This window comes from Trachurus japonicus, chromosome 19 (genome assembly GCF_045865225.1).
Source record: "Trachurus japonicus isolate A0001 chromosome 19, Traja_1.0".
Lineage (NCBI taxonomy): Eukaryota > Metazoa > Chordata > Actinopteri > Carangiformes > Carangidae > Trachurus > Trachurus japonicus.
The window spans coordinates 13,365,557-13,392,976 of record NC_140925.1 but is presented as its reverse complement, the minus strand read 5'-3'; the positions used below and the strand labels follow the sequence as shown (position 1 = coordinate 13,392,976).

The 27,420-nt window shown below is 44.4% G+C and overlaps 2 protein-coding genes across 4 annotated transcripts in view; one reads left to right on the top strand and one right to left on the bottom strand.

The window, feature by feature from the left end:
* The window catches only part of LOC146967588 (caskin-2-like), a 59,423-nt gene extending 40,123 nt beyond the window's left edge, over window positions 1-19,300 (top strand). Inside the window, exons 8-22 of one of the 3 annotated variants that reach the window (XM_085761002.1) lie at window positions 100-208; window positions 623-731; window positions 917-1,011; window positions 4,065-4,182; window positions 7,084-7,212; window positions 7,455-7,541; window positions 8,651-8,778; window positions 9,013-9,094; window positions 11,855-11,928; window positions 12,033-12,143; window positions 12,887-12,988; window positions 13,087-13,225; window positions 13,668-15,947; window positions 16,986-17,193; window positions 18,192-19,300. In XM_085761002.1, the coding sequence (XP_085617128.1) occupies window positions 100-208; window positions 623-731; window positions 917-1,011; window positions 4,065-4,182; window positions 7,084-7,212; window positions 7,455-7,541; window positions 8,651-8,778; window positions 9,013-9,094; window positions 11,855-11,928; window positions 12,033-12,143; window positions 12,887-12,988; window positions 13,087-13,225; window positions 13,668-15,947; window positions 16,986-17,193; window positions 18,192-18,288 (3,868 nt within the window). In that variant the 3' untranslated portion in view covers window positions 18,289-19,300. The remainder of the gene's footprint in view (window positions 1-99; window positions 209-622; window positions 732-916; window positions 1,012-4,064; window positions 4,183-7,083; window positions 7,213-7,454; window positions 7,542-8,650; window positions 8,779-9,012; window positions 9,095-11,854; window positions 11,929-12,032; window positions 12,144-12,886; window positions 12,989-13,086; window positions 13,226-13,667; window positions 15,948-16,985; window positions 17,194-18,191) is intronic. The other 2 variants (XM_085761003.1, XM_085761004.1) reach the window with 2 other exon arrangements.
* A 2,896-nt stretch (window positions 19,301-22,196) lies between these two features.
* The window catches only part of LOC146967587 (Na(+)/H(+) exchange regulatory cofactor NHE-RF1-like), a 28,646-nt gene continuing 23,422 nt past the window's right edge, over window positions 22,197-27,420 (bottom strand). Inside the window, exons 4-6 of the mRNA XM_085760759.1 lie at window positions 26,556-26,602; window positions 23,843-23,944; window positions 22,197-23,031 (exon numbers count right to left, since the gene is read on the bottom strand). Coding sequence (XP_085616885.1) covers window positions 22,891-23,031; window positions 23,843-23,944; window positions 26,556-26,602 — 290 coding nt within the window. The 3' untranslated portion in view covers window positions 22,197-22,890. The remainder of the gene's footprint in view (window positions 23,032-23,842; window positions 23,945-26,555; window positions 26,603-27,420) is intronic.

The window sequence follows — 27,420 nt, the reverse complement described above, 5'->3', positions numbered from 1 at the left end:
TAATGAGATGTTGCAGATGTCTGCAACAGTTGAACGGGTGAATCTGTTCCTGAGTGTCGCCTGTGGCTCTACATGCATGTTTCTGATTTGATTTCCTAGGTTGCTCCTCAAAGCCGGCATCGACATCAACAGGGCCACCAAGGCGGGAACGTCTCTGCACGAAGCCGCCCTGTACGGCAAAACCGAAGTAGTGCGGCTGCTGCTTGATGTAAGCAAACACAACTTAAAGGGATAGTTAAGTTTTTTTGAAGTGGGGTTGTATGAGCTACAAATGCCCATTAAGTACACTAGATGCAGTCCCTCATTGACAACAGTGTACTGCCTGTGTCTCGGTGCAGTGCGATGGGCCAATGTTTCTCAGTGAGGGGGGGCAGTGACCTTTCTACTGCATCTAGTGTACTTAATGGACATTTGTAGCTCATACAACCCCACTTAAAAAAAACTGAACTATGCCTTTAACCTCAGCTGATGTGTGATTGAAAGGCTGTTCCACTGTTTTGAAGGTGCAGCTTGAAAGACAATGTTGAAAACTTCACACTGCAACTCCTACAGTATGTTGTTCTTTAATAAAGGAGAGAAGCAGGAGGAGGTTTGTTTAAATAATCCCTGTGTGTGTGTTTAGGCGGGCATCAACGTGAACATGCGCAACACCTACAACCAGACAGCCCTGGACATCGTCAACCAGTTCACCACGTCCTCCGCCAGCAGAGAAATCAAACAGCTGCTCAGAGGTCGGTTCACTCTTCTGTTCGTTAAAGCCTTCAGGCAATTTGTATTTTTTGGTTAAAGAGGGGAGGAGAGGTTGATGAATAGCAATAGAGGTTGATGAATAGCAAGCAGCACAGGTGTCAGATAGAGGCAGAGCAGCCGTCTGTGCCTTTTCATGTCAACTCTGTATCTGTCCGTCTCTCCGCAGAGGCATCCAGTTCTCTCCAGGTCAGAGCGGTGAAGGATTACTGGAATCTCCACGACCCCACCGCTCTCAACCTCCGAGCTGGAGAACTCATCATGGTACTTGTGTTTGTCTATGTGTTTGTTGAAAGAATATGGTCTGTTTAATGGGAGTCATAGCTTCACAGTTTGTAGCAGTTTTGATTTGTTGTGTTGAGTTTGGAGTGGTGCTAGCTCTTGTTTACTATCACTCCCTGTCTTCTGCTGTGACAAAAAGTATTTATTTTCCCTGTTTTGTCTTTGCATCATTGTATTCTCAGATGCCACAGAATGTTTTTTTCCTTTCTGCTTCTTTATCTCACTACATTGGATGAGGGAGTGTGGTGCACTTTTACTGATACAACTGTTGAGTTGCTGCCAAAGTCAGTAATGTTCAAATTCCACAGCATTTTTACTGGCGAGCAGCGCCTCATCGTTGTGTTCCAGACCCCACATTAGCACCACGCCTATACAGGCTACCCAAAACACCCACCACACAGTTCACACACACTCTGAGCTCTTCTGCTGCTGCTGCTGTTCTCAGAACCAGCTCCAGGCGGCCCAGTGACACTTTAACTCATAGCAACATTTAAAAAAACAGTAGGAGGTTTTTGTGATTTGCCAGCTGTGTGTTGAGTTCTACTTTATTCATGCCACAGTCCGACTATCAGTCTGATTTTGCCCTGAGACAACAGATGCTGAGTGGAAGGAAAAAAAACTAAGAGTGAGGCATGATGGATGATTTTTTACTGTGTTGGGCATCATAGTGTCAAACAGCCAACACCAGCAGTGTGATATCCTGACAAAAACTCCTCTGAATGTTCTTTTATGTTGATGATAACTTTTACAATCTGTCTGTATCTTCTATGACCTCAGCTGTGAACTCTGGGATTTTATTGGTGTTAGTGTGGAGCTCATTTCCTCCAGTCACCTATGTATGCCATGCAAGTCGTGAAAGACCAATCTGGGTGCAGTGTGTGGCTCTTTGATCTCAAAAGGAAAGAATACAGTGTTGTCTGATCTTGGCATCTTGACAGAAAATAGAGAAAACAACACAGAAGGTCATTGTGGACGAATACTGTCGACAAAAAACATGGAAAAAACCATGTCAGCTTTTTCCTTTCTCATCTATTTATTGTTTTTTTTAAAACATATCTACATAATGAAACTGTTCATATGTGTACAGTATCTATATTCGAAGCACAATGTGAACTTGAACCCCTTCCGCCCTCTCAAGCCACTACTCCCCATACACTGAGACCTTATATAGATATACAGTATTGCCACAATTATATACATATATACACAAAGGAAAAGAAAACACTCTGGAGATGTGTAATACACATTTGCTGGGAGTCCTGGGTTATGTTTACACTTAGGAGAAGGAGAGAGATGAGCTGAAAATGGGGAGAAATTGAGAATAAGGAATTTATCTGGAATTAGATGTCAAGGTGAGTGACATTTATAGGACATATAAGACCAAATGGAAGGGAGAGAATGAGACCCCGTTGTGAGGAGAGATTTTCAGTATCCAAGGAAAGGTCCTCACACATTAATACAAAAAAAAAAATGGTATGAGTAATGGATGGATTACTGGATTTTCCCCAGGCCTAGACAGGACATAATGTCCCTTAGCCATTGAGCATGGGTGGTTCGGGGCAGCATCCTTCCATCGTAGTGATACTGCTCATGTGAGAACACTGCTGGTTAGGACTCCTCTTCATGTTCACATGTCACATTGACCTGGCTGCATCATTCCTAAATGAAGGTTAGTTGTTACTGTACAGGAGTTAGTGTAACACCAGCCATATGTACTGTAGTTATGTTGATCTTACTCTGTTTTGTGGCAGCTGCTACAAATTCATTCACCACCTTCTTGCAGCTGCCTCGCTCAGTGGGAGGGAAATCACAGGATGCTCTGCTGCAGACTTCAGTGAGCGAGGCGGTGTTGTTAGGATTGGTGGTGGATGCAGCGGGGTAATTTAGTGTACCCTGAGCAGGAGCAGAGGAACAGGCGCCAACTTGTTGCTGTCACTCTCTCATTACCAGCCTGTTTGCTCATTCCCTCACACACAATGTTTGCACTAATTCGTGCGTGCCTTTTCATGTGCTCACTGATGTGTATTTTGATATCTCTGTACAAGTCGCTATGACATCTCCCACTCCTTCTGTATGAACTCATGTGTTGTTGTGTCGTGTCTCTGGGAGGGCAGAGGTGTTTTTTTTTCTTCTTCTTTTGTTTTTGTCCTCTTCAGGCATTTTGTTAACACTCACAATGAATAGACAGAGCATTTCCAGCTCATTGGCTCTCTCATTATGGTGTTAAAAACATGCCTGGAGGAGTCACACACGTGATGTGCATATTTAAGACTTAACGTGCAGTTGACAAGGGAGGTTAAAAAGCTGTTTTGTTCCCTGCAAAGACAACATTTATTATATTTTATTTACTTTAAGTCACCAAAATTAGTATTGACTTATCTGTACAATTTTGCTATGACTACTATTTATAACTGGGTTACAACTCTGTCTTGTAACGTTCCATTATTATTTCATAGCGTGGTGAATGTGCAGGTCACAATGAGTTTGATGAGGAAACCAAAAAATCCCATTAGCCTCTGTAGAGTAGTTTTGAGCAGCTCACGGCTCTGCTCCGCCGTTCTAAAAACAGCTTGCACCGACAATTAAAGGTAACAAACCTACTGCTATGACTACAGGGAGTATGGCAATGGGCCAATTTGCCAAAATGTTTAACTATCCCTTTAATGAGTTGCCTACTGTATTATTACTATCATTAAATTATTATTACATTATTGTATGTGTAGTATTACTATTATTTATTGATGAGGTATTTGTTAACAAGTTGTTAACTTGTTAATAAGATCAGTCAATTAACTTGTATGTATTCATTTAACAATGTATGAAAACTAATTATAACTTATATGATATATACAGATATATTATAGTTATGATTTATAGTGTGAACAGCCAAGTTAATAACCCACTTATAAACAGTTTATAAATGCTAAAAAGTAGTCTCCTTGGTTCTGGTTCTGAGTTATGATCTGACCAATGCTGGTTGCAGTGACACACACTCACACTTTAGTCTCCGTGTCCTCCTGATTTGTATGCATCAGGTGCTGGAGCAGCACTCGGATGGCCGGTGGAAAGGTCACATCCATGACACCCAGCGGGGCACGGACCGGGTGGGCTTCTTCCCCCCTTCAGTGGTGGAGGTCCTCAGCAGACGAGCAGGTAGACCAACACAACATCTGCAGATACTACAAACACACTCAGTAGCGACGACAGGGATTCTCCGAGAGGAGATGATGCATCACAAGCTGTGCCACTGGTATGACATAGTATGTACTTCCTGTCTCCTAAGAGGCAGCGACAGTCAGGAAAAGCATCGGAGAGGAGCGTTATCTCTGCTGCTGAGACAGAGACAAGGCAAATTACATTTTCTTCTCATTTGTCTGAAAAACACAGAAATTGTTAGTGCCTGTTTGAACACAAGGTCTGTGGCTTGTGAAAAATGGATCCAATATTTATTTTGGTGACTCTTGGGGAAAAGGATGAGGCTGTAATCTTGTTCACTTCTCCCATCGGGGTGAACGGACTCAGACCTACTGCTGGTCTCCTAACGGCCTCTGCTGACAAGTAGCTTTGTCTTCCCGCCATCTCAGCCCTGACTCTGATCTCTGGCCCTGTTTAACCCCAGACTCCCAGGGTGGCAGGGAATCAAAGCTACCAGCTGCCCCACTGTGCTGTACAGTAGAGTGCAAACACCATGTAAACATGTAGACAGGTGCCACCGTGCTAGTCAGGATCCTTGCCCTGGATCAGATTTATACAGCCACACCCACAGCCACATACTAGACGTCATGCTGTAAACTACAGCTCTGAGGAAAGCATTCATCCCTCCACATCAGGGTTCTCCAACCTTTTTTCCTCTGAGAGCTACTCATGTTTTGTAACATTAATTCTTTATGTACGTTTGTAAAACAAAACTGTGAAAATAGTATGTTTTAAGCCTCTATCATACTGATAACTGAAATTATTATTGAAAATCACATGTCTGTTCTGATGATACAAGTCAGTGGTCCTGAAATGTGTGTTTCTCTTCTATAATACACATTCTACATCTCGGGGCAGAGCTCCATGGGAAACATTAGGGGAGAAACAGCTGGGCAGGGAACCGGGATTTGACTCAACACCAACCGGGTAGCATGCTGCTGCAGGAGAAGCAGGTCCATGGAGCTGATTGGTCGATTCTTATCACATGACATGCGGTGCGCTTGCTGCCTCCCAAAAAAATTAGATTTTTCCTCTGTGCGCCGCTACGGCTTCGCTTTGGTTTTGAGCACACATGACGCGCATCTGCACGTTACATTTGAACGGCCCTATGCACACACACACGCTTCAACAAAGGCGGCACCATAGGCAGGGAAAATCCTGGATATAAGGTGCAGGTTTCCTGAGTGACCAATCAAGTTTTCAAGTTTATGTAGGCTATGATTCATTAATCCTGGCGAGCTACTGGGAAAGGGGGTGCGAGCTATACCGGTAGCTCACAAGCGACGTGTTGGAGACCCCTGCTCTACATGCTCATCCTGCAAATGTGCTAATTAAGAATTTGTAATGAAACACCAGATAACACCAACTTGATATGTGAAGAAAAAGAAGAAGTGAACTTGAGGAATAAATGCCGGCTGTGATGTCACCCTCTGACTATGATAAGTCAGGGTCACAGGGCCATATTAGACTCGCTCCACTGGGGGGTTGAGCTGCCTGAGTGGTGTTAAAAGGGCTAACTTGACCCGGGGCAATGGTTATATCTGGGCTAAGAATACATCTTGCCACTTGTACACAAGCAGGATCCGTCATGTTGGCATGCGCGGTCACTGGGGAGTTCAGACGCTTGTAAATGATCTGATTTAATCCCTGTGAATAAAAGCAATACGAGCCCTGTGTTTGTTTTGCAGCTGTAAAAGCTACTGACATTCAGACAGTGGGGCAGGCAAGAGCAAGGGGTCCAGCAGTGACAGCAATGCACACACACGAGATAAAACACTTCCCTTCTAGGTCCTCAACAAGCCAGGATACACACACACACACACACTCACAAACACACACAGACACACATTAATAGGATTACTATGGCCAGATTGCCGAGTGTCAGCTCAGTGCTAAAGCCCTCACAGTCTACATTGGGATATTATGCACTCTGTGTGTGTGCGTGGGTGTGTGTGTGTCTATGTGTGTGTTTGTTCATGTTTGAGGGAGAAGAGACAAGAGAAAGAGAGTTTGACTTAAAGTCGGTGATGGGCTCTTTGCTTATGAGGCAAACTCAGCAGTGTGTGTGTGTGTCTGAACTCTGTGATAATGTCAGTGGTGTCAGCAACCATGGACCAGCAGCAGACAAAGGAGAAGTGAGCCCCTCCCTGCGTCGTTGGTGATCAGCAGCGTCTTATGCAACACCAGAGTTACTTACTGTGAATCTGCTCCTTTTTTTAAAAGTTTTTTTAGTCGTTGTTCCATAAACTAAACGGTAACAGCTGTCAATCTATGGAATAATCTGGAGAATGATTTAAAAACACATGCAGATCAAAGTCAGAATTCTCACTTTAAACTCGGAATTCTGAGAATAAAAGTCAGAATTCTGAGAATAAAAGTTAGAATTCTGAGATCAAAGTCAGAATTCTGAGTTTAATCTCAGATTAATGACTTTTTTCTCATAATTCTGACTTTAAAAAAAGTCAGAACTCACCTTTTTTTTCCCCACAGTGGCCCTAATCCTCTTCCGTAAATAGGAACTAGTAGATTGCATAGTTTTGAATATAACCTGATTTATAATAGGGTATGCAAAATAAGATAAGCTTCAGCCTACACTTTTTCATCCTAAATGTCTATTGTTCACTTTCTTTATTTACTTTTTGATTACTTTGATTTGCGTATGATTTGCCATGTCGAGACCAAAATAAACTAAACTAAAGGTGAAAACGTGACAGGGTTCATCATGTCATCTCCAGACGTCACCTCTCGGTCCCTCAGCATGTTTGCGTTGCTGTGCATGCACTTCAAACTGACAAGCACGTGCACGCGCGCCATCCACCTGCCCTCAGTCATGCATGCACCCTGTCTCCCTGACCCTAGGGGGCACTCTCTCCCGCCAGGCCTCCATGCCCTGCCAACGGCAGCACTTTCCATCCAGAGCTCCTCCCTCCAGCCACGGCCCCACCATTCAGACTGATGACTCATACACCCACGGTTATGATCCTTCAGGTACACACACACACACACACCTAACCATCTGTTTGGTTTCTTTTCTCCACCTGTGAAACGTTCACCCTGCCCCCCTCACCACCCTGACCCCTCCAGGTTTCACACTCCCCCTCCAAACACCACTCTGATCCCAGCCTCCTCTCGACCAGTCCGGTGGTGGGCTGGGTAGACCCCCCCCCCAGCTCGTCAGTGTGTGGGCTACCAGTGAGTGTGGATCTAAAGTGTGTGTGTGTATTTGTTAGGTGCTCCACCTGGCAGTCAGCTCTCAGCCCCAGCTAGTCCTGCTAGCCCCACTCAGGACATTTGGGTCCTCAGGAGGTCTCCCACTGGTAAGAGTGTGTGGTCCCAAACGCCTGCGCCCCCCATCCCCCTGCACCCTGTTTGCACCCAAACCCCCCCTGCCCCTGTGTGAACCTGTAGACCAGCTCCAGTCCCTGCTGCTCTGATAAACAGGGCCTCTGGCAGGAAGCTTATTCTCATCTTTATCCCTTTATATCCCAAAGTCTTGACCTTGCAATGCCACCCTGAAAAGTCCTCCCCTCCCCTCCCCCTCCTCCTCCAGCACCCCAAACACACAACTCACACCCCCAACGCTTCAGTAACCATAACTACAGTTGTTTTCCCACAGGAGGACGTGCTGTAACAGTAAATAACAACAGCAGAGCCTGTGCTTTGGTTCCAGTGTGTTCTGGTGTCAGGTTTGTTGCAGTTTGTCAGTTGACTCAGACTCACTCACCTCCACCCTGAAGCCTGAGCAGCAAAAAGCTGAAAGAACAACTGAAACAAGTCATTTCCTGGAGTGTGTGGAGTCTTGAAATTTGTATTTTTAGTTCTGCTTCTAATAAGCAAAGAGATAAAGCAACGTCTGCTTCCAATCCCAAATCTCTCCTGAAATAACAAAGACGGAATATTATTATCATAATTATTTTTCTCCAAGAGCAGCAGTCAGAGCCGGTGTTCTCAGTGTTGTCCATCTGATTCATGTGAAGGAGATGTCTCAGTAAAGCCTTGAGGGAACTTCTTCGAATTTGGCAAAATGTCACGCTGAAGGATGAACTGATTACATTTTCCTGGTCAAAGGTGGAGGTCACTGTGAGCTCACAAGACGAGTTTCATTTCAACTCATGAATTCATACACATGTTACGACCCGGTTTCTCTTAAAACATCTGATAGGGCAAAGAAAGGTCAACAGCACAGTGACGTTTCTGCCCGTTACATATGATGGATACAACTGTGAGGTGGTGATTCTAGTTCTTTCAGTCTGTTCGTCTTGAAGACAGTGACTTGTTAAAACAGTTTTTTGCTTTCTTCTGCAGTGCACTCTCACCAGACTTCTATCAGTGAATAAAAACTCTACAGTTTATGTCTCATTTCCCAACTAAAGTCTCATTTTACCCTCTGATCTCTCTTTTTCTTGTCGCTCTTTCTCACTCTCAGGTGACAGAAACAGTGTCGGCAGTTCGGGCAGTGTGGGCAGCAGTCGTAGCGCCGGCAGCGGCCAGAGCTCTGAAAGCAGCCACAAACAGAACGGGAATCACAATCGTCACAACACCGACACTGGCAAGGTGAGAAACTGCTCCCAGAGGAGACACTGATGGAACGTATGAAGGAGGAAGAGACAGGAAGGCAGATCTGCTCTTGGATAAATTCTACAAACAATGATGGGTTGAAACTTGTCGGAGTGAAACTGGTTCCTCTCTGGTTAAAAGTGAAAGAATTGAGACGTTTGTTACTGGATGGACTGACTTGTGTTCAGGTGGATATTGTCCATCATCCCCCTCTGTGTTCTCTGTGTGCAGATGGCTCCCTCTGCTGGTGAATCAGGAGACCACCTCCACTCGGCAGGAGCCGACCGCAGCAAACAGGTTGATGGATCCACAGGTGAGTGAGGAAACAGAACATCAGCCATCTGTTCCCTTCTCTGTGGAATAACACTGTGTGCCTCAGAAGAATCCTACAAAACCTTGAAAACAAAATACAATGAATGAAATACAGGCACATCTTAATTCATAAGAAACTAATGGAAAAGTTCATTTATTTTAGTACTGAACTCATATATAGTAATATACAGTATAGATTCATTACACACAAGCTAAGATATTTCAAGTCTTTGTTTCTTTTAATTATAATGATTATTATAATTAAAGAAAGGGAATATTTTCAAAGTAAAACAATAATGCAATTTATTAGCACAAAAATGATACTTTGATTTTGGCTGTATTTCCAGAGTCAGTCTTAAACCTGGGCTTTTTTTCCTGACAGTTGAACCTCTGTTCTGGTCTCTGTCCTCTGTGACTTGTGTTCTCTAGACCAGTGGTTCTCAAACTTTTTTACATCAAGGACCCCTAAATTGACGCAAATCAGACCACGGACCCCCATTGGACAGAATTTTGAAGCAAATACACAAATATTTGTTATGAGACTGAAGAACATTACATTTTTAGTCAATGTATGTTCCAATTAGGGCCAATGGCAGGAATCTTTGGAAATATTGTAGAGAAATTTCTGGAAAATAGAAAATCCTAGAAGAAACTGGTAAAATAAATACCGTAAATGAAAAAATCTAGAAAAAGTGGTCAAATTTTTTATTATATATTTATATATAAATGTTAAAAAATAATAATAATAAAAAAAAACTTTAAAAATTCTAGAAAACAGTTGGGGACCCCCTTGAACCCTCTCAAGGACCCCTGGGGGTCCTCGAACCCCACTTTGAAAACCACTGCTCTAGACAACACTTTTTGCTGTGCTTCAAAACTTGAACTACACTACATCATGTGATTGCTTTAGTTTCTTCTAAATAAGCAAAACCTCTTGAAAATACATAGTTTTACTTCATTGACTTGAAACATTTATTTCTTTTGGACATTTTCCCCAAATCCTTGTTTGATTCAACAACGCGCTGTACTGTACCTTTCACTTTAAATGTTGAAGTGTTATCAAGTTCCGTCTTGAAAAAACAGACTAGAAATAAAACTCAGAGCAGTTTAAAGACCTTGGTCCAGTGTCACCCTCACGGTGAACAGCATCAAAGATGAGTGATGCTGTTTGTGTAACTTCACTCTACCTGAGGAATGCAGCAGCAGGACTCAGGCTCCGCAGACTGAGCTGCTGCTGGCGTCAGTCTGAGAGGAAATGAGATGGAGCGGCAGACAATGGACTTTTCTAACTTCACCACTGAAACCAATAAAAGCACCAGTTCTCTCCGTCACTGAGCACATAGAAACACTTGATCACCTCTCAAAGGGAATAACACAGAGCAGGGAAACGTGTTGGATCTGAGCAGCAGGTGAAGGATTCACATATAGCAGGTAAATCTGTTTGTGCTGAGAAGGGGCTCTGCTACATATTAAGGAAGGACATGCTAGATGAAGCCAAGGGTCAGTGCTGACCTCAGGGTGGGAGCGAGGGAGGGAGGGAGGGGTTAGAGGGAGGAGACACGAAGGAGTCAGGAAAGAGCCAAACAGATGTGTTAATGATGGAGAGACAGAGAGAGACAGACAGTTGAAGTAACATCAGTGTGATGCAGCACAGGCAGAGGGAAGGATGAAGGGCCGGACGTCTGGAGCTCTGTCGCTCCTCTTCCTCCTGAAGGGTAAGACGTCATCTTCTGTATTTAATTTATTCACATTTACATGAAGACGGTGAAGATGATTCTCTGAGGGAGCATTAGGACCTGTCACTCAGCTGTTTAAATGAATTAGTTCTGCTCAAGCTGTAGTTCTCTCTTTGTGAAGACGGAGCTTTGTCTCAGCCTGAGGACAAATACCTCTTCACTAGATGCTGTTTGACTAAACCTGGCAAAACTCTGGAAAGTAGCTGCAGCAAGTGGTGCAAACAAAGACAAACAGAAGAAAACCTCTAATAAAAGTACATAGAGAAAGAAATACAATTTACAACACATTTGTGCATAATAACATAAACTAATGTGACTAATGTCTAAAAATCATATTGGATGAACTCCAGGCTGGAGAGCTGTGTCTTGAGTTGATATTTAGAAATGAACTCAACAACAGTTTGGACTGTTCCATCGGCTTGGAGCATAAAAACTAAAAGCTGCTTCACTTACGAAAAATAACTAACTTGTGCAGACATAATCCTGTAAATTAGTAAACTAAGAGCTGACAATACAATACAATCAATCACAGGATGACTTTTCTAATCTAATGTGTCTTCTGCATTTGGTGCACAGTAGTCCTGTCTTACCACTCCTCTCAGTCATAACTTGACAAGTCTGGAATTCTTTTGATGGTTTCATGGTGTAGTGGAGAGGATATGACATCGGCAAACAGTGTGATAGTAAACTTTAAAGGGTTAGGGTTAACTGTTTCCAGTCCTCATGTCAAACTGGTTTAAAAGTGTCTTGACATCTGCTGTAGCGCTGCAAAGTCTCTCTGTGTTTTGAGCTGCTTTCTAGATAAAGGTTATTGTAAACTGTTCTAATTAAAAAGTAGACTGATGCGTTCAGCCTGGAGAGAGAATGTAATCAGAATGTTTGACTTGTGCTGAAGACAGGGAGAGATGGAGAAGGCACCACTCAGCAGCTGTATGAGGAAACTATGGTGGTCACTGTTAGATCTTGTCTCATCAGTGACTCGGCTGTCACTCACCTTGAGGGATCGTGTGTGTTATGTTTTGCAGGTGGCTCCCGTCGGCAGGTCAACGGCACTCCTCAGAAAGGCTTCGTCAGACCGGAGCACCTTCTGGAGGGCAAGGTGAGCTCAGTAGCCTGTGTGTGTGTGTGTGTGTGTGTGTGTGTGTGTGTGTGTGGATGCATGCTTGTGTGTGTGTTGTAAACCTGCCTCCTCTCTGCCGTTAGGACTCTGAGGCCATCTACCAGTGGCTGTGTGAGTTCCAGTTGGAGCAGTACACCTCCAACTTCATCAGCGCAGGATACGACGTGCCCACCATCAGCAGGATGACCCCCGAGGTGTGTGTCACTGTCACAGCTTTAACACATCATCAGACAGTGACAGACTGTTTCACTGCTTTACAGCTCAGAGAAAAGAGGGCGGGGCCAAAGCTTTCAGCAGATGTGGAAAACACAAAATCTCTTCCAATTATTTTTTCCAAGTATTTCACACAATATCTCACAAATCTTCCTATGTTAATGTTGAGTTTTGGAGGCTGATGACTTATTTTACATTAATATTACAAGATTACAATTTGAATTTGTCACTTCTTATGCACCAATATACATAAAAAATAAAAAATATTGTTCCTCCAACAAGTACCAGTACCACAGTGATTGTTAAAATGATTCAATATACTAATTACAATAGTGCTGAGATCAGATCAGATGTGTATATATATACATAGATCATGATGTGGTAAAATTCCTAAATATTGCTAAGAATTTTTAACATATGAAAATTGCTAAATTTGGTATCTTCAGGTGACATCACTGTGACAAACAACACAAAGCACTACAACACAGACACATGAAGACATGGATGATTTCACCGTTTTGGCAACAAATACTGATACAGCTACAAATTATTGCCGTTGCCTAGAAACACAGATGTTAGATGGGCTGTTGGTTTTGTTCAACTTGTTTCTGTTTGAGCTCTGTCACTCAGCCTCCTCCTCAGTCCTTACCACTTCTCCCACTGTACCTTTCATCCTTTGTTCTGCTGTTTACACGTTGTGATGACTGTGTGTTCTGTGGATCAGGACCTGACGGCCATCGGAGTCACCAAACCAGGCCACAGGAAGAAGATCTCAATGGAGATCGGCAAACTGAGTATCCCTGAGTGGCTGCCTGACTACATCCCTGTGAGAGCAACACACGTTTTTCTGTTGGATCAGCTGTAGAAGCACTAATGTCCACGAGACGACAATGACTCAGTCCATGTTTGTGTTTGTTGCTGCAGGCCGACCTGGGGGAGTGGCTCAGTGTGATCGGACTTCCTCAGTACCAGAAGAGATTGAGTGAAAACGGCTACGACTCCATCACTATAGTCAAAGACATCACGTGGGAGGACCTGCAGGAGATCGGCATCACCAAGCTCGGTGAGAGGAGACACAGTCTCTGTTTGAAGTGATCCCATAAAGAGACTGTGGAACATTGTAATATGTTAAGAGCTGCAACAATTAAACGATTAATCGCACAATAATCGATTATTAAATTATTCATCAACTATTTTGATAATGGAATAATCGGTTTGAGTAGTTTTCTTAGTCCAAATTCTCTGATTTCATCTTCTTAAATGTGAATATTTCTGGTTACTTTGTTCCTTCATGACAATAAACTGAGTCTCTCTTTGGTTTGTGGACAAAACAAGACATTAGAGGACGTCTTGTGGTTTGGGAAACACTGATTGAAATTTTTCAATATTTTTTAACATTTTATTGACAACTAATCGATTAATTGTTTAAATAATGGATATATTAATTGATAATGAAAATAATGGTTAGTTGCAGCCCTAAATGTGTGTGTGTGTGTGTGTTTCAGGACATCAGAAGAAGTTGATGTTAGCAGTGAAGAGACTCTGCGATCTCCAGCGCTCCAGTAACCATGCCGACAGAGCCGGAGGAGGGACTCTGAGACGAAAGCCCCCCGCGGCGCTGGAGCTGGTGGCCATCGAACACACGCCGTCGCACAGCGCACACGCTCATGCCCACGCCCACTCCGGCGCTCCCGCGGACAGCTGCTGCCCCTCCCCCCGCACCCCCAGGGCCCTGCTCTCCTTCCAGGACAGCGAGCTGAGCTCCGAGCTGCAGAACGCCATGATGGGCAGGGCGGGGGGAGGGGCCGCGGAGGCGTTTGGGATCAGGGGCGTGACCTCTGCGGCGGTGGTATCCGCCATGTCGCTCAGTCAGGAGAGCATCAGCACGCGGTCGCGCGGTTCTGGGAACTCCGGGAATTCCGGACATTCGAATTCAGGATATTCTCAGGAGCAACAAGCCGGAGCCAGAACCTCCGGCCGCTCCGAGGAGAGCGCGGGGGGCACGGGGGCCGGGGGGGGCGAGGAGGCCAAGAGAGGAGGCAGCAGTCCAGGGGGCCGAGGCCGACAGAGACCCACCGACATGTGGGAGCAGAGCCGCTCGCTGACCCCCAACAAGCTGCCCTTCTCCCCCCTCACGCCCCCACTCACCCCCAGCAAGATGCCCCGCTTCGCCTACCCAGCCGTCCCCCCCAAGGCCAAACACTTCCAGTCTCCCACCCGCCTCTACCAGCCGCAGCACCCCCCCTCCTCCCCCTCCTCCCCGTCCCCGCAGCCCTCCCCCACCCAGAAGGCCTTCAGCTACATCACGGCCCAGACGGGGGCCAACGGCGCCCCCCGCGTCCTGTCCAAGCCTCTGCCCGGCGCCGTCGCCCTGCTGGGGCCGTGGCCCGGCCAGACCCCCCTCGACAACCCCCCCCAGAGGGCCGCTCACAAGAAGCGCGCCCAGAGCCTGACCCGCTACGCGCTGTCCGACGGCGAGCCGGACGAAGACGACGACCAGACGCCGCCCCGCGCCTCCGCTCCGCCCGCTGCCATGCCGTCCTACGCCACCCTGTCCCGCCGGCCGGGCCGCGGCCACACCGCCGGGGGCGCCGCCACGGGGGCCCAGCGCCACATCAACCGCAGCCACTCGTTCGCCGTGCGCTCCCGCCGCAAAGGCCCGCCCCCGCCGCCGCCCAAGAGGATGAGCTCGGCCAGCGGCAGCCCGGTGCGCCAGCAGGGGAACGGGGAGGCGGAGGAGCCGGAGGCGAAGGCGGGGGTGGAGATGGAGAGCGCCGGCAGCGTGAGGAGCATCGCCGCCCGGCTGGAGGGGGGCGGGGGCTGCAGCCCGTCCAGGAGGATAGACATCCCCCCACCTACACACATCCCCCCCTCCCCCGTCTTTAGCCCCGCCTCCTCCCCCATCCCACACCTGCTTCCCCCTCACATCGGCCTGCAGCACTCTAAACCCGTCCCCGCCCTCGGCCTGGGGGGGCTGAGACGGTCAGGAGTCGAGAGGACGGACGGAGACGCCGACAGACAGAGGGGGGGCTCTGAGGGGGCGACCGAGGAGAGAGAGAGAGCGAGAAAAAGCGAGAGAGCAGCAAGGGCGGGACATCCCAAGAACAGCTGTGACCGCCTGCCCTTCGCCGAGGAGGGGAACCTGACCATCAAACAGCGGCCCCGGATGGCGCTGGTCAGCCGGGCCGACGCCGAGGTCAAGACCCCCTCAGAGGATCCGGTCCAGACCCCCAACAGCCTGGAGCTGCCAGAGTTCAACCTGAAAGAGTCGGACACGGTGAAGAGACGACACAAGCCCAAAGACAGGGACGCGTCCACGCCGGAGGAGACCACCACGGCCAACGGCCACCACGGCCACCCGCACGCCGCGAATTACAACACAAACACACACAACGGTGCGAGGACGCCGTGCGAAGAGGAACCTCCGAGAAACGTTTTCCAGAGAGTGGGCTCCGTGGGTAAAGGGCCGAAGCCCCCCGTGTCCTCCAAACCCTCCAGTCCTCTCAGACCGCCTCCCAGCAGCCAACCCCCGACGCCTCAGAAAGCAGCCCCCCCCCCGGTCCAGACTGGTCCACAGACCGCCATTCCCAAACTGACCAGCGTCCAGATCCACACGGTGTCACAGACGCTGGGCGGCAGCGTCCACACACACACCTGTTCCCCCAGCCCCAAAGCGCTGAGACACACACCGACGGCCAAGCCTGAGAGTCCACACAGAGCTGCTGCTGGTTCTGTGTGTGTGTCCAGACTCGCTCAGCTCAGCCCCCCCACAGCGCCAGCAGCAGGTAACACTTACCAAACACTACATCCTGACTCGTCACTTCTCTAGATTCACATTGTTTTTATTTGTTTGTTGTCATGGATACTTGAACAGAAAAGGCTCGCGCACATTCAGAAGTGCAGCCAGGTGCTGAGTCCAGGGAGACGAATATCAAAGAGAAGAAAGGACTCGCCACACTGTAGGAGCTCCCAAATATACAAACATTTATTGGAGGACTATAAAAAGGACAACGTTTCGAGCACGAGCACTGCACTGGGAGCTCCTACAGTGTGGCGAGTCCCTTCTTCTCTTTTATTGTCGTGGATGTGGATACATGACAACAAACTTCATACTTCCCTGACGCGGAGTGATATGCTGTGATAAGGCTTTAGAATCGTAGCTGTGGTATACGCTCATTATATCACAGTTAGCAACAGATTTCTGGATTTCACCTTTCTGTTTTATAATATTACTGTACATAATGATTTACTTAGGCAGTCACTGTGTCAACATTTCCCCAAGGGGGTGGACTTTCTGCCTTCAAACTAACATTTATATTCATATATACTGACTGTATCATTACAATGATTCTTGAAGAGCATTCCTCTCACTTAAGTATGTTTTAATGAGCATCCAAGGTCCATAAACCGTCTCTATACAGGTCCTGTAGTACTGAGGCTGCACGTTCCATCTTTGTTAATTCTATAAAGTCCTTTAGCCAGTTGTTCAAACAAAAACCTTCCAATTCATCAATATAATCCTCTTCACAGAGAGGAATGCAATATTTATAATAATATGCAGGGCATATTGTTACACCATCCTCCACAATCAAACATAAACTGTCTCAGACTCCCTCCCAAAACCTCCTCACTTCCAGCCAATTCCACAACAGCATTACAACAAATCTGACACCGGAGGGTTCATTTTATTTATTTGTATGGGGTTATGTATGTTCGGTGCAAGATCTTCATCGGGAAAATTGTATATCTAACATTTTCATGAAGAGTTTGTACTTTGTATTATGGGGTTTCATTGTTCTAAAACGTCTCTTCCTGTCCCACAGGACCCAACCTCTCCATGGCTCAAGGCGCCGTGTCTCCGGTGCAGCCTCCTGTCTCTGGGGGCCAGGCAGGGAGGGCAGGGGCCCCTCAGGCCGGTGTAGCGGGTCTGGAGGTGCTGGCGCATAAGAGGCTGGAGCAAACCAGCACGTCACTGGAGGCTGCTCTCAAAGTGGTGGAGAACAAGCTGGCACAGGGGAGCAGCGTGGACGGGTAAAGACCACCGGTCCTCACTCAGCTCACACATTCACACACTGAGCCTCCCAGGGCGTCCAGGACAATTTACAGTAGATAACTCTGACAGTAGGTTTGTATAGAGACACTGGTGCAATTCAACAGTTGTGGGGGCAGTCATGTAGAATGGAGATAAAGAGACACATTAGTTTTAAGAAACTAGTTGTTGTTTTAGAGGTAAATTCATGCAAAACCATTGATGTGCGTTCCCGTCGGGGGCAGTTTTTTGGCAAGCAGTCTCTGCATTTACCTCTAAAACAACTCTGTCTCGTAACGTTCCGTTATTATCTCATAGCGTGGTGAATGTGCAGGTCACAACTTGTCCACCAGAGCGTTTTGGAGTTGTTGGATTGTGTATTTGATGAGTTTGATGAGGGAAACCAAGAAATCCCATGAGCCTCCGTAGCGTAGCCCTGAGCAGCTCGCTGCTCTGCCGCTCTAAAAATAACTTACACCGACAATTAAAGGTAACGAACCTGCTCCTAAAACTATAGGGATTATGGCAATGGGTCAATTTGCCAAAATGTTGAACTATCCCTTTAATCAGAGACTGGAACAAAAGATGCCACATCTGTACAGCTGTGGTTCCTTTACACATAAAAACATGAGGTACTGTACATAAAACAGAGGTTCTAGTGTAAATTATAGAAATAAAGTCAGTAGTTTGCAGCTGTAATTTATATGCACAAGAATAAAGTCTTGTTATTAAAAAAGACAAAAACTAAATGCATTGCACCAAACATTAAAACTAATTATGATGTCATTACAATAAGATCATTAATGTTCATGTGTTTCCAACAATAAAGGCAAATAAAATCTTGAAATACAGTGTGAATATTAACAGGGGGCTCTTACTTCCACTGAGGTTTTATCTGTAGATACAGCATCAAACTCAGTCATTTGCTGCTTGTTGTTCAGACTTGTCAGATAACTGTCAATCATCCCACTGACGCTCCTCTGTCCCGCCTCCCCCTCAGCGGCAGCAGCACAGTGAAAGCCGCTGGAAACATCCTGGACGACATCAGCAACATGTTCGATGACCTCGCCGACCAGCTGGACGCCATGTTGGACTGATGCCTCGGCTTCTTCCTCCCCGAGGGGAGCGACGGACAGAAAAAGCCAGAGTCTAGCGAGCTGGGGCGGAGCCAGAGCAGGACCGGTGGAGCTCAGAACCGCACCGGGCTCTGAGATCTGAGTCTGGATCACATTTGAGGATATTGGCCAGTTTTTTCAACGCGAGCACTTCGCCTTAGGACACACACCTGGGAAAACAAACAGCAGCTGTGAGATCAGCTCCCAGAAGCCTGTGTGTGTTCACTACTTTATTATCACTAAAGGGAACGAGGGTCCATTAAATTCACATTACTGCTAAATGTATAGATATGTCTATGGTGACATTGTGTGTGTGTGTAGCCAGTATATTTGTACTGAGTATATTTATACCTATATATGTTTGCTTTATAACAAAAGGACTGATCCACACTTTAAATCATCCCACATATATATAAAAAGATATATATATAAAATGTTGCTTACTGCTGCTTCTTGTCTATTACACAGGGAAATATTGTTTATTGTATTAAAAGCAGCATATTCCATATTTATGTAGATTTTATTTGACATGTTTTTACCAAAGTCTATGCTCCTCTCCAGCAGGGTTCTGTCAGGACCACATCAGGAAACATCTGGTTTTTAAAACACTGTCACTGTCAGTGGAAACACGTTGGTCAGTTCTGACCGACGCTACAGTGGCCCTGAGGGCTCAGCGCGCTGCAAACACACAGAACACAAACAACTTCTGAAAACTCAGTCTTCGATTTCACAACACAACTCATCATGTGCTGCAAATACTCACAAACAAAAACAAATACACAAAGCGCTGCTAATATATGTGCAACACAATGGAAGTGTTTCCAGGGGACTCAAAAAAGTGACGCACTCAGACAGCTTGTTTACTTCCTGTTGGAAATGAGCGAAAGCCTTCTGGTCCATCACGTTTACATGTCGCCCTGGAAACTCTTCCATCATGTTGTGATTATTGTGAGTAATTGCAGTGTGTGCATGTGTGTTATCAAATTGAACCAGTAAAAAAAAAGCCATTACCCGAGGTTGTGTGTGTGAGTGTGTAGCTGCAGTGTGTTGAGTTGTCAGGTCCTTGGTGGTCAGTGAGTGTGTGGAGCTCAGGCCCCCACAGCTCACCTCAGGGTGCTATGAAGTGAAGTTACTGTAACTCTGCTGTTTCCAAAGACGCTTGTACAGTGGGACCTGTTCAGGTGACTGAACGCTGTAAGATACGTTGTGTTTCTGTAGAGCAGAGTTGTGTGTTTGTTGCAGGTTGCAGATTAGAGAAACTGTACGAACTGCATTAAAGAAAAGTATTCATTTCTCAATTTATATTTAAATGTATCTGTTCTACTTTAAATTTGATAATTGAATATCAAAATGGAATTACAAAAATATATTTTTAAACTTTATTTTAACATTTACAGTTTCTATTTAATGATTACCTTCATTGAAAGCGTACAAACATTTTTTTAGTTGAAATATTCAGCAACATGGATTTTACATGCAGACTATTTCCTTCTATGAGTTCTGAGGAGGCCTCATCGTTCTGACCAATTAGAGGAGTCAATTAAACTCTTCACAACATGTGTTTAGTAGTTTATAAAGTGTGAAATTGGACCCTTGGAGTTGTTTCTATTGAATATAAAATGTTTTAAATGTAAGGAGTGGTGGAATGGTGACTGTAAATGTTAACTACTAAATCATCTTCAGATGGAACAATAGAGACAAAATAGAGAAAATAGAAATGTCTAATGTCTAATCGGCACATGTAATTATCCTTTTGTTACTGTTATTTGTAATTATCGTTATTTTGTCATTCAGAGTTTTATATTGCTTCATTTATAAATAATTCTGACACACTCCAAAAATGGGCGGGGCTTGTCTCACAGAGCGGCAGTAAACGTGAAGTGAACAGGAGCGGCTCTGTGGGACGAGACACTCAGGACGTCCACAGTTTGCTTCATTTAAACCAGATGTCTCTGAAACAGATTCCATCGACTGTATCCCTCTCTTCTTCAAGCACCTTCCAGAGTATTTACTACACAAAGTGATGGCAAGATGCTTTTATTGTGAACTCCTAACTCCACTTCCTGTGTGGTTGAGCGCTTGTTTGTGAGCCGTCGTCTTTCAGTGAAGCCAGTAAAGAAAAGCCATCACCTGAAGCCGTCTTCAACACGCGCCATCTTGACTCCTTTGCACTCCCTGATTTGTTTTTTTCTTTTTGTACTGTAACTGAATCAAGGAGTTGTTGTTATTGTGTCTTCAAGGTTTTTTGTTCAAGAAGTTTTAGCACAGTTTGTTCCTGTGTTCAGTTTTAATGGATGTCTGTTACTTTTATTAACATTTCCAATGAATTCTGTATCATCCTGGAAGTCATTAAAAGGAGGATTTGTACTGAGGGAGTGTCGTTCATTCAGTGGTGAAATGTGAGTGCAAGGTTTTTGGTCTTATTTGCTTTCTGTAGAATTTAGGTGAAAATGTGAGCAAGTTAATTTTTTCGGTCTTTTCTGCATGAACATGTCTCAAAACAACCAGAACTGTGATCTATAGAAGTTCTTATATTATTCATAATGTTTCCATTTACTCTCAAACCAGATAAATCATTATAGTCCTGTTTTACAGTGTTGGAAATAATATAGAAGCCAGCAGTCCTGTATGGTGAGCAGAGGCTTTGGTGGTTGAGTGCATTACAGTAATCATTGTTTACCTGCTGATTCCAGGTCAGTCTAAAGCTCTCTGTGAGTGCTACTTGGCTCTTGGACAACTCTTCTGAGGTTTCTTTGGACCAGGAGCAGCCGGTCGTGGCCGTTTCATGGTGAAATGGAAGTTCTTTTCTTTTCACTTCTGGCCCCAACGGTGCATTCAGGGGTTCAGAAACATGTCTGTAACCAACAGCGTCGGTATGTGATATGTCCCATCATGAGACGCTTCTTGTGTGAGACCTTGGTGATGACAAACCTTTTTATACAGGGTATCCGCGGGGTCTTGAAAAGTATTAAAAGGTGATAAATCGATTTTGGGAAAATGAAGACCCTTAAAAAGTATTAAAAAGTCTTTTCACGACTTTATAAAGTCTTAAATTTTGAAGGTATTTTTTCAGAATTAGCTGTCCAAGAGTTTGAGTCCTAAAAAACATTGTAAAAGTGTGTGAATTTATTCATTTTATTAAAAACCAAAGATGAACCGGTACATAAAAAAGAAAAGAAGATTGTTGTTTTTGTTTTTTGAGTGGCGCAATGTTTTTTTGTTTTGTTTTTTTATTAAAAAATGTGTCTTTGATTTATTATCCTAGACTATTTTGAATTCTGTTGCATCATAGTGGTCTTTAGTCTTTATCACAAACTAAAACTGTTAGTACGTTAAAAGTGTCACTGATGTAAATGGTTACAGCTTGAAGTGGCGGTGAGGTATTAAAAAATATTGAGAAGGTCTTGAAAAAATCTTAAAAAGGTATTAAAATTAACTTCAAGATTCCTGTATAAACCCTGTTATATCACAGATTCCAGCTGCTTTCTTGTCTTTCATTCCTTTCTCCTCCTTTTCTTCATGTGGTCAGTACTTATTCCCTGTGTCATGTCACTTTATTACACAGAACTTCATTTATGGACATATATGTTTGGATTTGTGTGAATTATTGTTCAATACTTATTTTCCCCAGGTGGGACCTGCATGGGTCCAGCAAATTCCACAGATGCTGGACTGGACTCTGATCTGGGGACGTTAGAGGCCAAGTCAACATGTTGAACTTGTCTTTGTCGTTGTTTTCTTTAAACCACAACCTGAAACAGTTCTGCAGTGAAAAAGAACGTGGACCTGCTGGTCTGGACCTCGGTCCTCTGACCCTCTTCCAGTTTCACAGTTTGGTCCTTATCAAAGTCTCAGAATTCAGAAAGGTCAAAGCATCAGTCCAGATCAGATTTCCTCTTAAATCATTTATTCATGTATGTACAAATCGAACAAGAGAAACATGAAAAAATAATTTCACTGAATCATATATGATGTCAGAAACCCTGCTGGCTGTTTCCACGGTTTCATGACTCTACAACTACACAGTGGCCTCAGCCATCGTAAGACTTGAACACCGCGACGGTGCTGGAGCAGGTTGTCGTGGTTACTGTGGCAGCGAGGCTTCAGCAGATGTTCAGCTCTGTCCCTTCAGACAGTGAGTAAAGAAAACTTTCATTCTAGTTTCTGATTGCAGACCTGGGAGTCTGGCCTTCATTTAAACTGTAGATTCACAATCTTGACTCAAATCTGCCAATAATTTATTTTCCCTACAGCCCCGGTGTCCCTGACCCGGTCTCTCCACCCGAGGAGCTGCACGTCTCCGTCTCTCTCAAACATTCTTCATATATTAACATTCATTCCTGTGTGTGACACTGACATTTCAAAAGTGGCAAAAACCCTAAATTAAAACAATAAAATCATCAAATAATACTGTTGAAGACGGGACTTTAAAATGTTCTGAACGAACAGAGTGAGTCTTTTATGGTCAAAAACCAAATCCAGAGAGCAGAGACTGATTATGTCTCTGGGTTCTCCACCAGAGGGTGGGGCAGACGGAGCTGAGTGGTGATGATGATGATGACGATGGTGGTGGTGTGGTGGTGTTTACAAGTTACTGAACAGTTCGTTCCTCTTGCTCCAGTCCATGGGTGGGGCTTTCTTGGCGGCTCGGTTCTGACGGGCTTTTTCTCTGGCCTGAGCCAGAGACAGCCCCAGACCCAGGCCCCCCTCTGGAGCCCTGTCAGCCTGCACACACACACACACACAGAAAAAAATACACAGATGGTTTAGTGTGTTATTCTGACACTGACCCAGGACCAGTCTGTACACATCAATCACCTGATTTTCTCTGGTGGAAATCTGACCTCAGGAACTTCCAGGATTTAGACATGAACAGTGTTTCAGCAAACTTTATAATAAACTGTCCACAACATTCAAACTGCTCTTCATGTTTTTATTTCATAGGTTTATAATCCATAGTCGACAAACACGACTCTACAATCAGCCTGGGAATCATGTCTGAACTCTTCCATCTTATATTCTACATTCAAACTAAAACAGGCTGGAGAAACAGTTCAGAATATTAGAAATTAAAAAGTCATAATTTCATCAGTTATATCTTAGCGACAATATCTCTAACATAATAGGACAATAAATTATAACTAGAGAATGCATTTCCTGAAGGAAATACGGGTGAATGCTGAAAGCTGGAAGCTGAATGAGCTGAATAAATTGTTGAAACAATATCTGAGTAAAAGTAAAACATGTAAGAAGGTTTTTTTTTTTTTTTTTTGTATTAAATGGTTGGAAATTACTTGAACTGTTGAAGAAATTGAAGTGTACTCAAATATATTTAAAACTGAAACCACAGATGATGTTCCTCACAGTAGCTCCTTGTTCCATTATAGACAACAGAGCTTTTGTGGAACTTGGAAGAAATTAATATTATAGTAGAAAGAAAAACTAAAGACAGAATATGGAACAAAATCTAAAGAAAAATCAAAAACAGGGGTAGAGTGTGTGTGTGTGTGTGTGTGTGTGTGGGTGTGTGCCGTACCTCTGGAGGGCCGGAGCTGGTGTTGGCTGTTGGCAGGGAGGAGTCGGAGGCGCTGGAAGCAGACGAGCTCACGGAGCCTTTACTCTTCATCACTGCAGGTGTCTGTTCAAACACACACACACAGTATAAGACTGACTGACTGACTGACTGACTGTCATTTAAAGCCTCATGGCAGCTGTAAGATATAGACGGTAAGAACTGATTTAGTAATAAGATAACTCAGTATTTGAAAAATGTGTTATAGAGTCTGCCAGTAAACCTGGAACTCTGTTAGCGCTTTTAGCATTTTTGGTTCTCTCGTCTAAAAGTCAGTATGTTTTTTTAATGGGATTTTGGTAAAACACCTCAAATTAGGTCTGTGGTTAACAAAAGCTTAAGAGTTTCAGGTTTTGTTCTAGGACATAAAACACGTCAGTAAATACCCTACCTGGGAATTTTGAAGCTTTTACGTGTGGTAAAAAAGGCGGTTGCTAACAAGTTGCTCAATACGACGACAAACATGAAACGTCATCACCCCCAACAGGCCAGAGTGTTCTTATGGAGGTTATTTTATGTTATTTATGGCTCTTCAACAAGTAAAAACAGTCCTATTTCCCCATTAGACAATGTTTTTAAAATAAAGCTTAGTGGTGGTGACGTGTAGTAGTCCGTTAAAGCCTAACGTTAGCTTTTTTACTTCTAGCCATCGTAGTTAAGCTTCAGATACAGTATTAAATGTGTTCATATGTGAAGATTATCTCACTGAACTAAACTTGTAAGTATCATAAACGTGTGTTAGACACAGAGCTGATTTTCTGACATCATCCAAAACGCAATGCAAAAATCCCATTCACTTTCTTTCTTTACTACTCATTTTTAAATTCATTATACTATGTCACAACACATCATCGTCACGGCAGATGTGACTCATAGAGATGAAGCTTAGTGAACCTGAACAGTCTGACACACTAAAGCCTCTCACACAGCTCCAGAGTGGAAAAGCTGAACTCAAAGAGAAACGTGTTGCTGTGATCCAGCAGGAGGCAGCAGAGCCTCACACACTCTGCTCTGTTATTAACACTGCCACTCAGCCTCAGCAGTGTGTGTGAGTGTGTGTAAAAAAAACACATGTACTGTAGCCAGTTCTCTGGTTCTCCCTCTGTGTGTGTGTGTGTGTGTGTGTGTGATCTTGTACATGCTACGTTGTGAGGACCGGAACGAGTTTTTAACCAACAGAGTGAGGACATTTTTGGGAAGTGAGGACATTTTGGCCGGTGCTCACTTTTTCCAAGGGCTGTTTGAGGGTTAAGACTTGGGTTAAGATGTTAGGTTATAATTAGGTTTAAATTAGGTTTAGAGTAATGGTTAAGTTTAGGCGTTTGTTTTGGATGGTTAAGGTTAGGGTAAGGGGCTAGGGAATACATTATGTCAATGACATGTCCTCACAAAGATAGATTTACAAGGATGTGTGTGTGTCTGTGTGAATAAACTTCACCAGCAGCTACTTCTAAACACAGACTGACTCTCTAACCCCAAAAAGCCCAGTGGCCGTTTCTACAGGCCGTCAACAACACAACACAACAACAACAACAACAACAACTGCATGACAACTAAACTTAACACACACGACACACTACACACTCCTCCTCTAGCAGCTTTTATTTCTGTTTGATGTGTGTGTGGCTCAGACAGACTCCACCTTCACATGTGACTGAAACACCCAGGTCATGTGACTTGAGGCAAACAGCAGCAGCACTACACACTACACTACACACACACACACACACACACACACACACTGACAAGATGGGAAAAGGAGATTGGCCCCTCTGGTGACATTGTGGTTGACCCTTTACCATGGCGACCAGAGCTCAGCACTGTGTGTTTTCCTCTCTCTCTCTCCTGGAGGATCATGGGATTGAAGTGGCTTTAACTCTCAGGGCGAGTCGGGGATTATGCAAATGAGAAACTAACGAGCGGTTCACACACTCCGCTGCAGCAGGAACAATCACTCATTCAGCTGATATTACGTAACACACACACACACATACACACTCTGACCACCTCTGACCTCCTGTGTGTGTGTGTGTGTGTGTGTGTGTGTGTGTGTGTGTGTGTGTGTGTGGAGAGGGGGAGTTGCTTCTCCTTGTTTACTTTATGATTTGATAAAGTGACTGTAGCTGTGGAGCGCCGCGGCAACTCTGTTCATTAAAGGGACATTCCACCGATTTACACACCGTGACCACCACTCAACTGGAAAATATAGATGATGTCATAATGAGTGTGTGTTACAAACTGTGGAAACTGGGTATTTGAAGCCCAGCCCAGTGTAATAGTGTAATTGTATTATGATAACAGTAATATTGTATATGGAGGTATTAGGTGTCTTTAATGACACATTACAGTTTGAAATGTTTTCTTTTTATTATTTTCATTATGTCAAAAATGTTGATTCACCTTCATGTGTGAAATAAACTCATCTCAGGTAACAACAGTGAGACTCTGATGATGTGTGGGTTTCATAGTTAATATATTTTATGTTAAAGTGACTTGAGAGAAGCTGCAGCTGCTCTCAGCCTCCAACATGTTACCAGTCAGACTGTGTCCACAATCCTAATCTGCTACCAGGAAAGTCCAGAGAGGATCAGCAGGGCTTTTCCAGGCCACTATCTGTAAGTGTGTGTGTGTGTGTGTGTGTGTGTGTGTGTGTGTTTGTGTGTGTAGTGGTCCTCACCTCTTCGTCCTCTGTTGGTTTGTGTGACAGTGGCTCAGGAAGCGGTCCTGCAGAGAGAAGAGAAGCTTCACTTAGGGTGTATTCACACCTGTTTAGTGCGCACCCTGGTGCGCACCAAATGTTAAAATGATACATTGTTTCATTTTTCAGTTAGTGCGGTTCAGAGCGATAGATATAACAGAGTGGCGACAGCTTTTGATGTCGCCGCCAGCGCGGTCACGTGGTTCATGTAGCTCCCAATAGTTCCAAACGAGGCTGCCGCTGTCATGTTCTGCTATGGGACAGACAGCACTGAGCTTGCTTTTGGACGGTAAATATTAAAAAATAAACCGTACAAAGGTATATTTACAACTGTTACTGAATTACTGTATGTACATCAATGTCCGTTTTCAAACAAAAGGCAAAATCTTCTTGCTTCAAGGTTTTATTTGTCACTCTAAAGTGAAGATTAGCCTGCCCTACAGTAAAAATGGCATAAGAAGAGGAGTAAAGCAATATATTAAGCGGGAATATATATATTTAAGCATAAAAGATGTTCAATCAAACCCACACAGTTTGAAACAACGTTCAAAACACACACACAGCCAGTATCACCTAAATATAAAGCCCGCTAGCTTAATGCTAACGTATAATGCAAAACCTCATAGACGGGCTAACAGAAATTAGCATCGATATCGCCATTTTGCGGCAACCGAGCCACAGCAGTAAAGCTGCCAAAACCTGGCTTTAGCGCTGTCAACACGTCACAGTTTTAATATTTTTTTCATGCAAGAAAGTCACCGTTTAATCCGGAGTCTGTGGTCAGTTCATAACGTTTGTTAGGAACTTGCACCGATGTTTGTTCTGGGAGAAGTGCAGAGTCTGT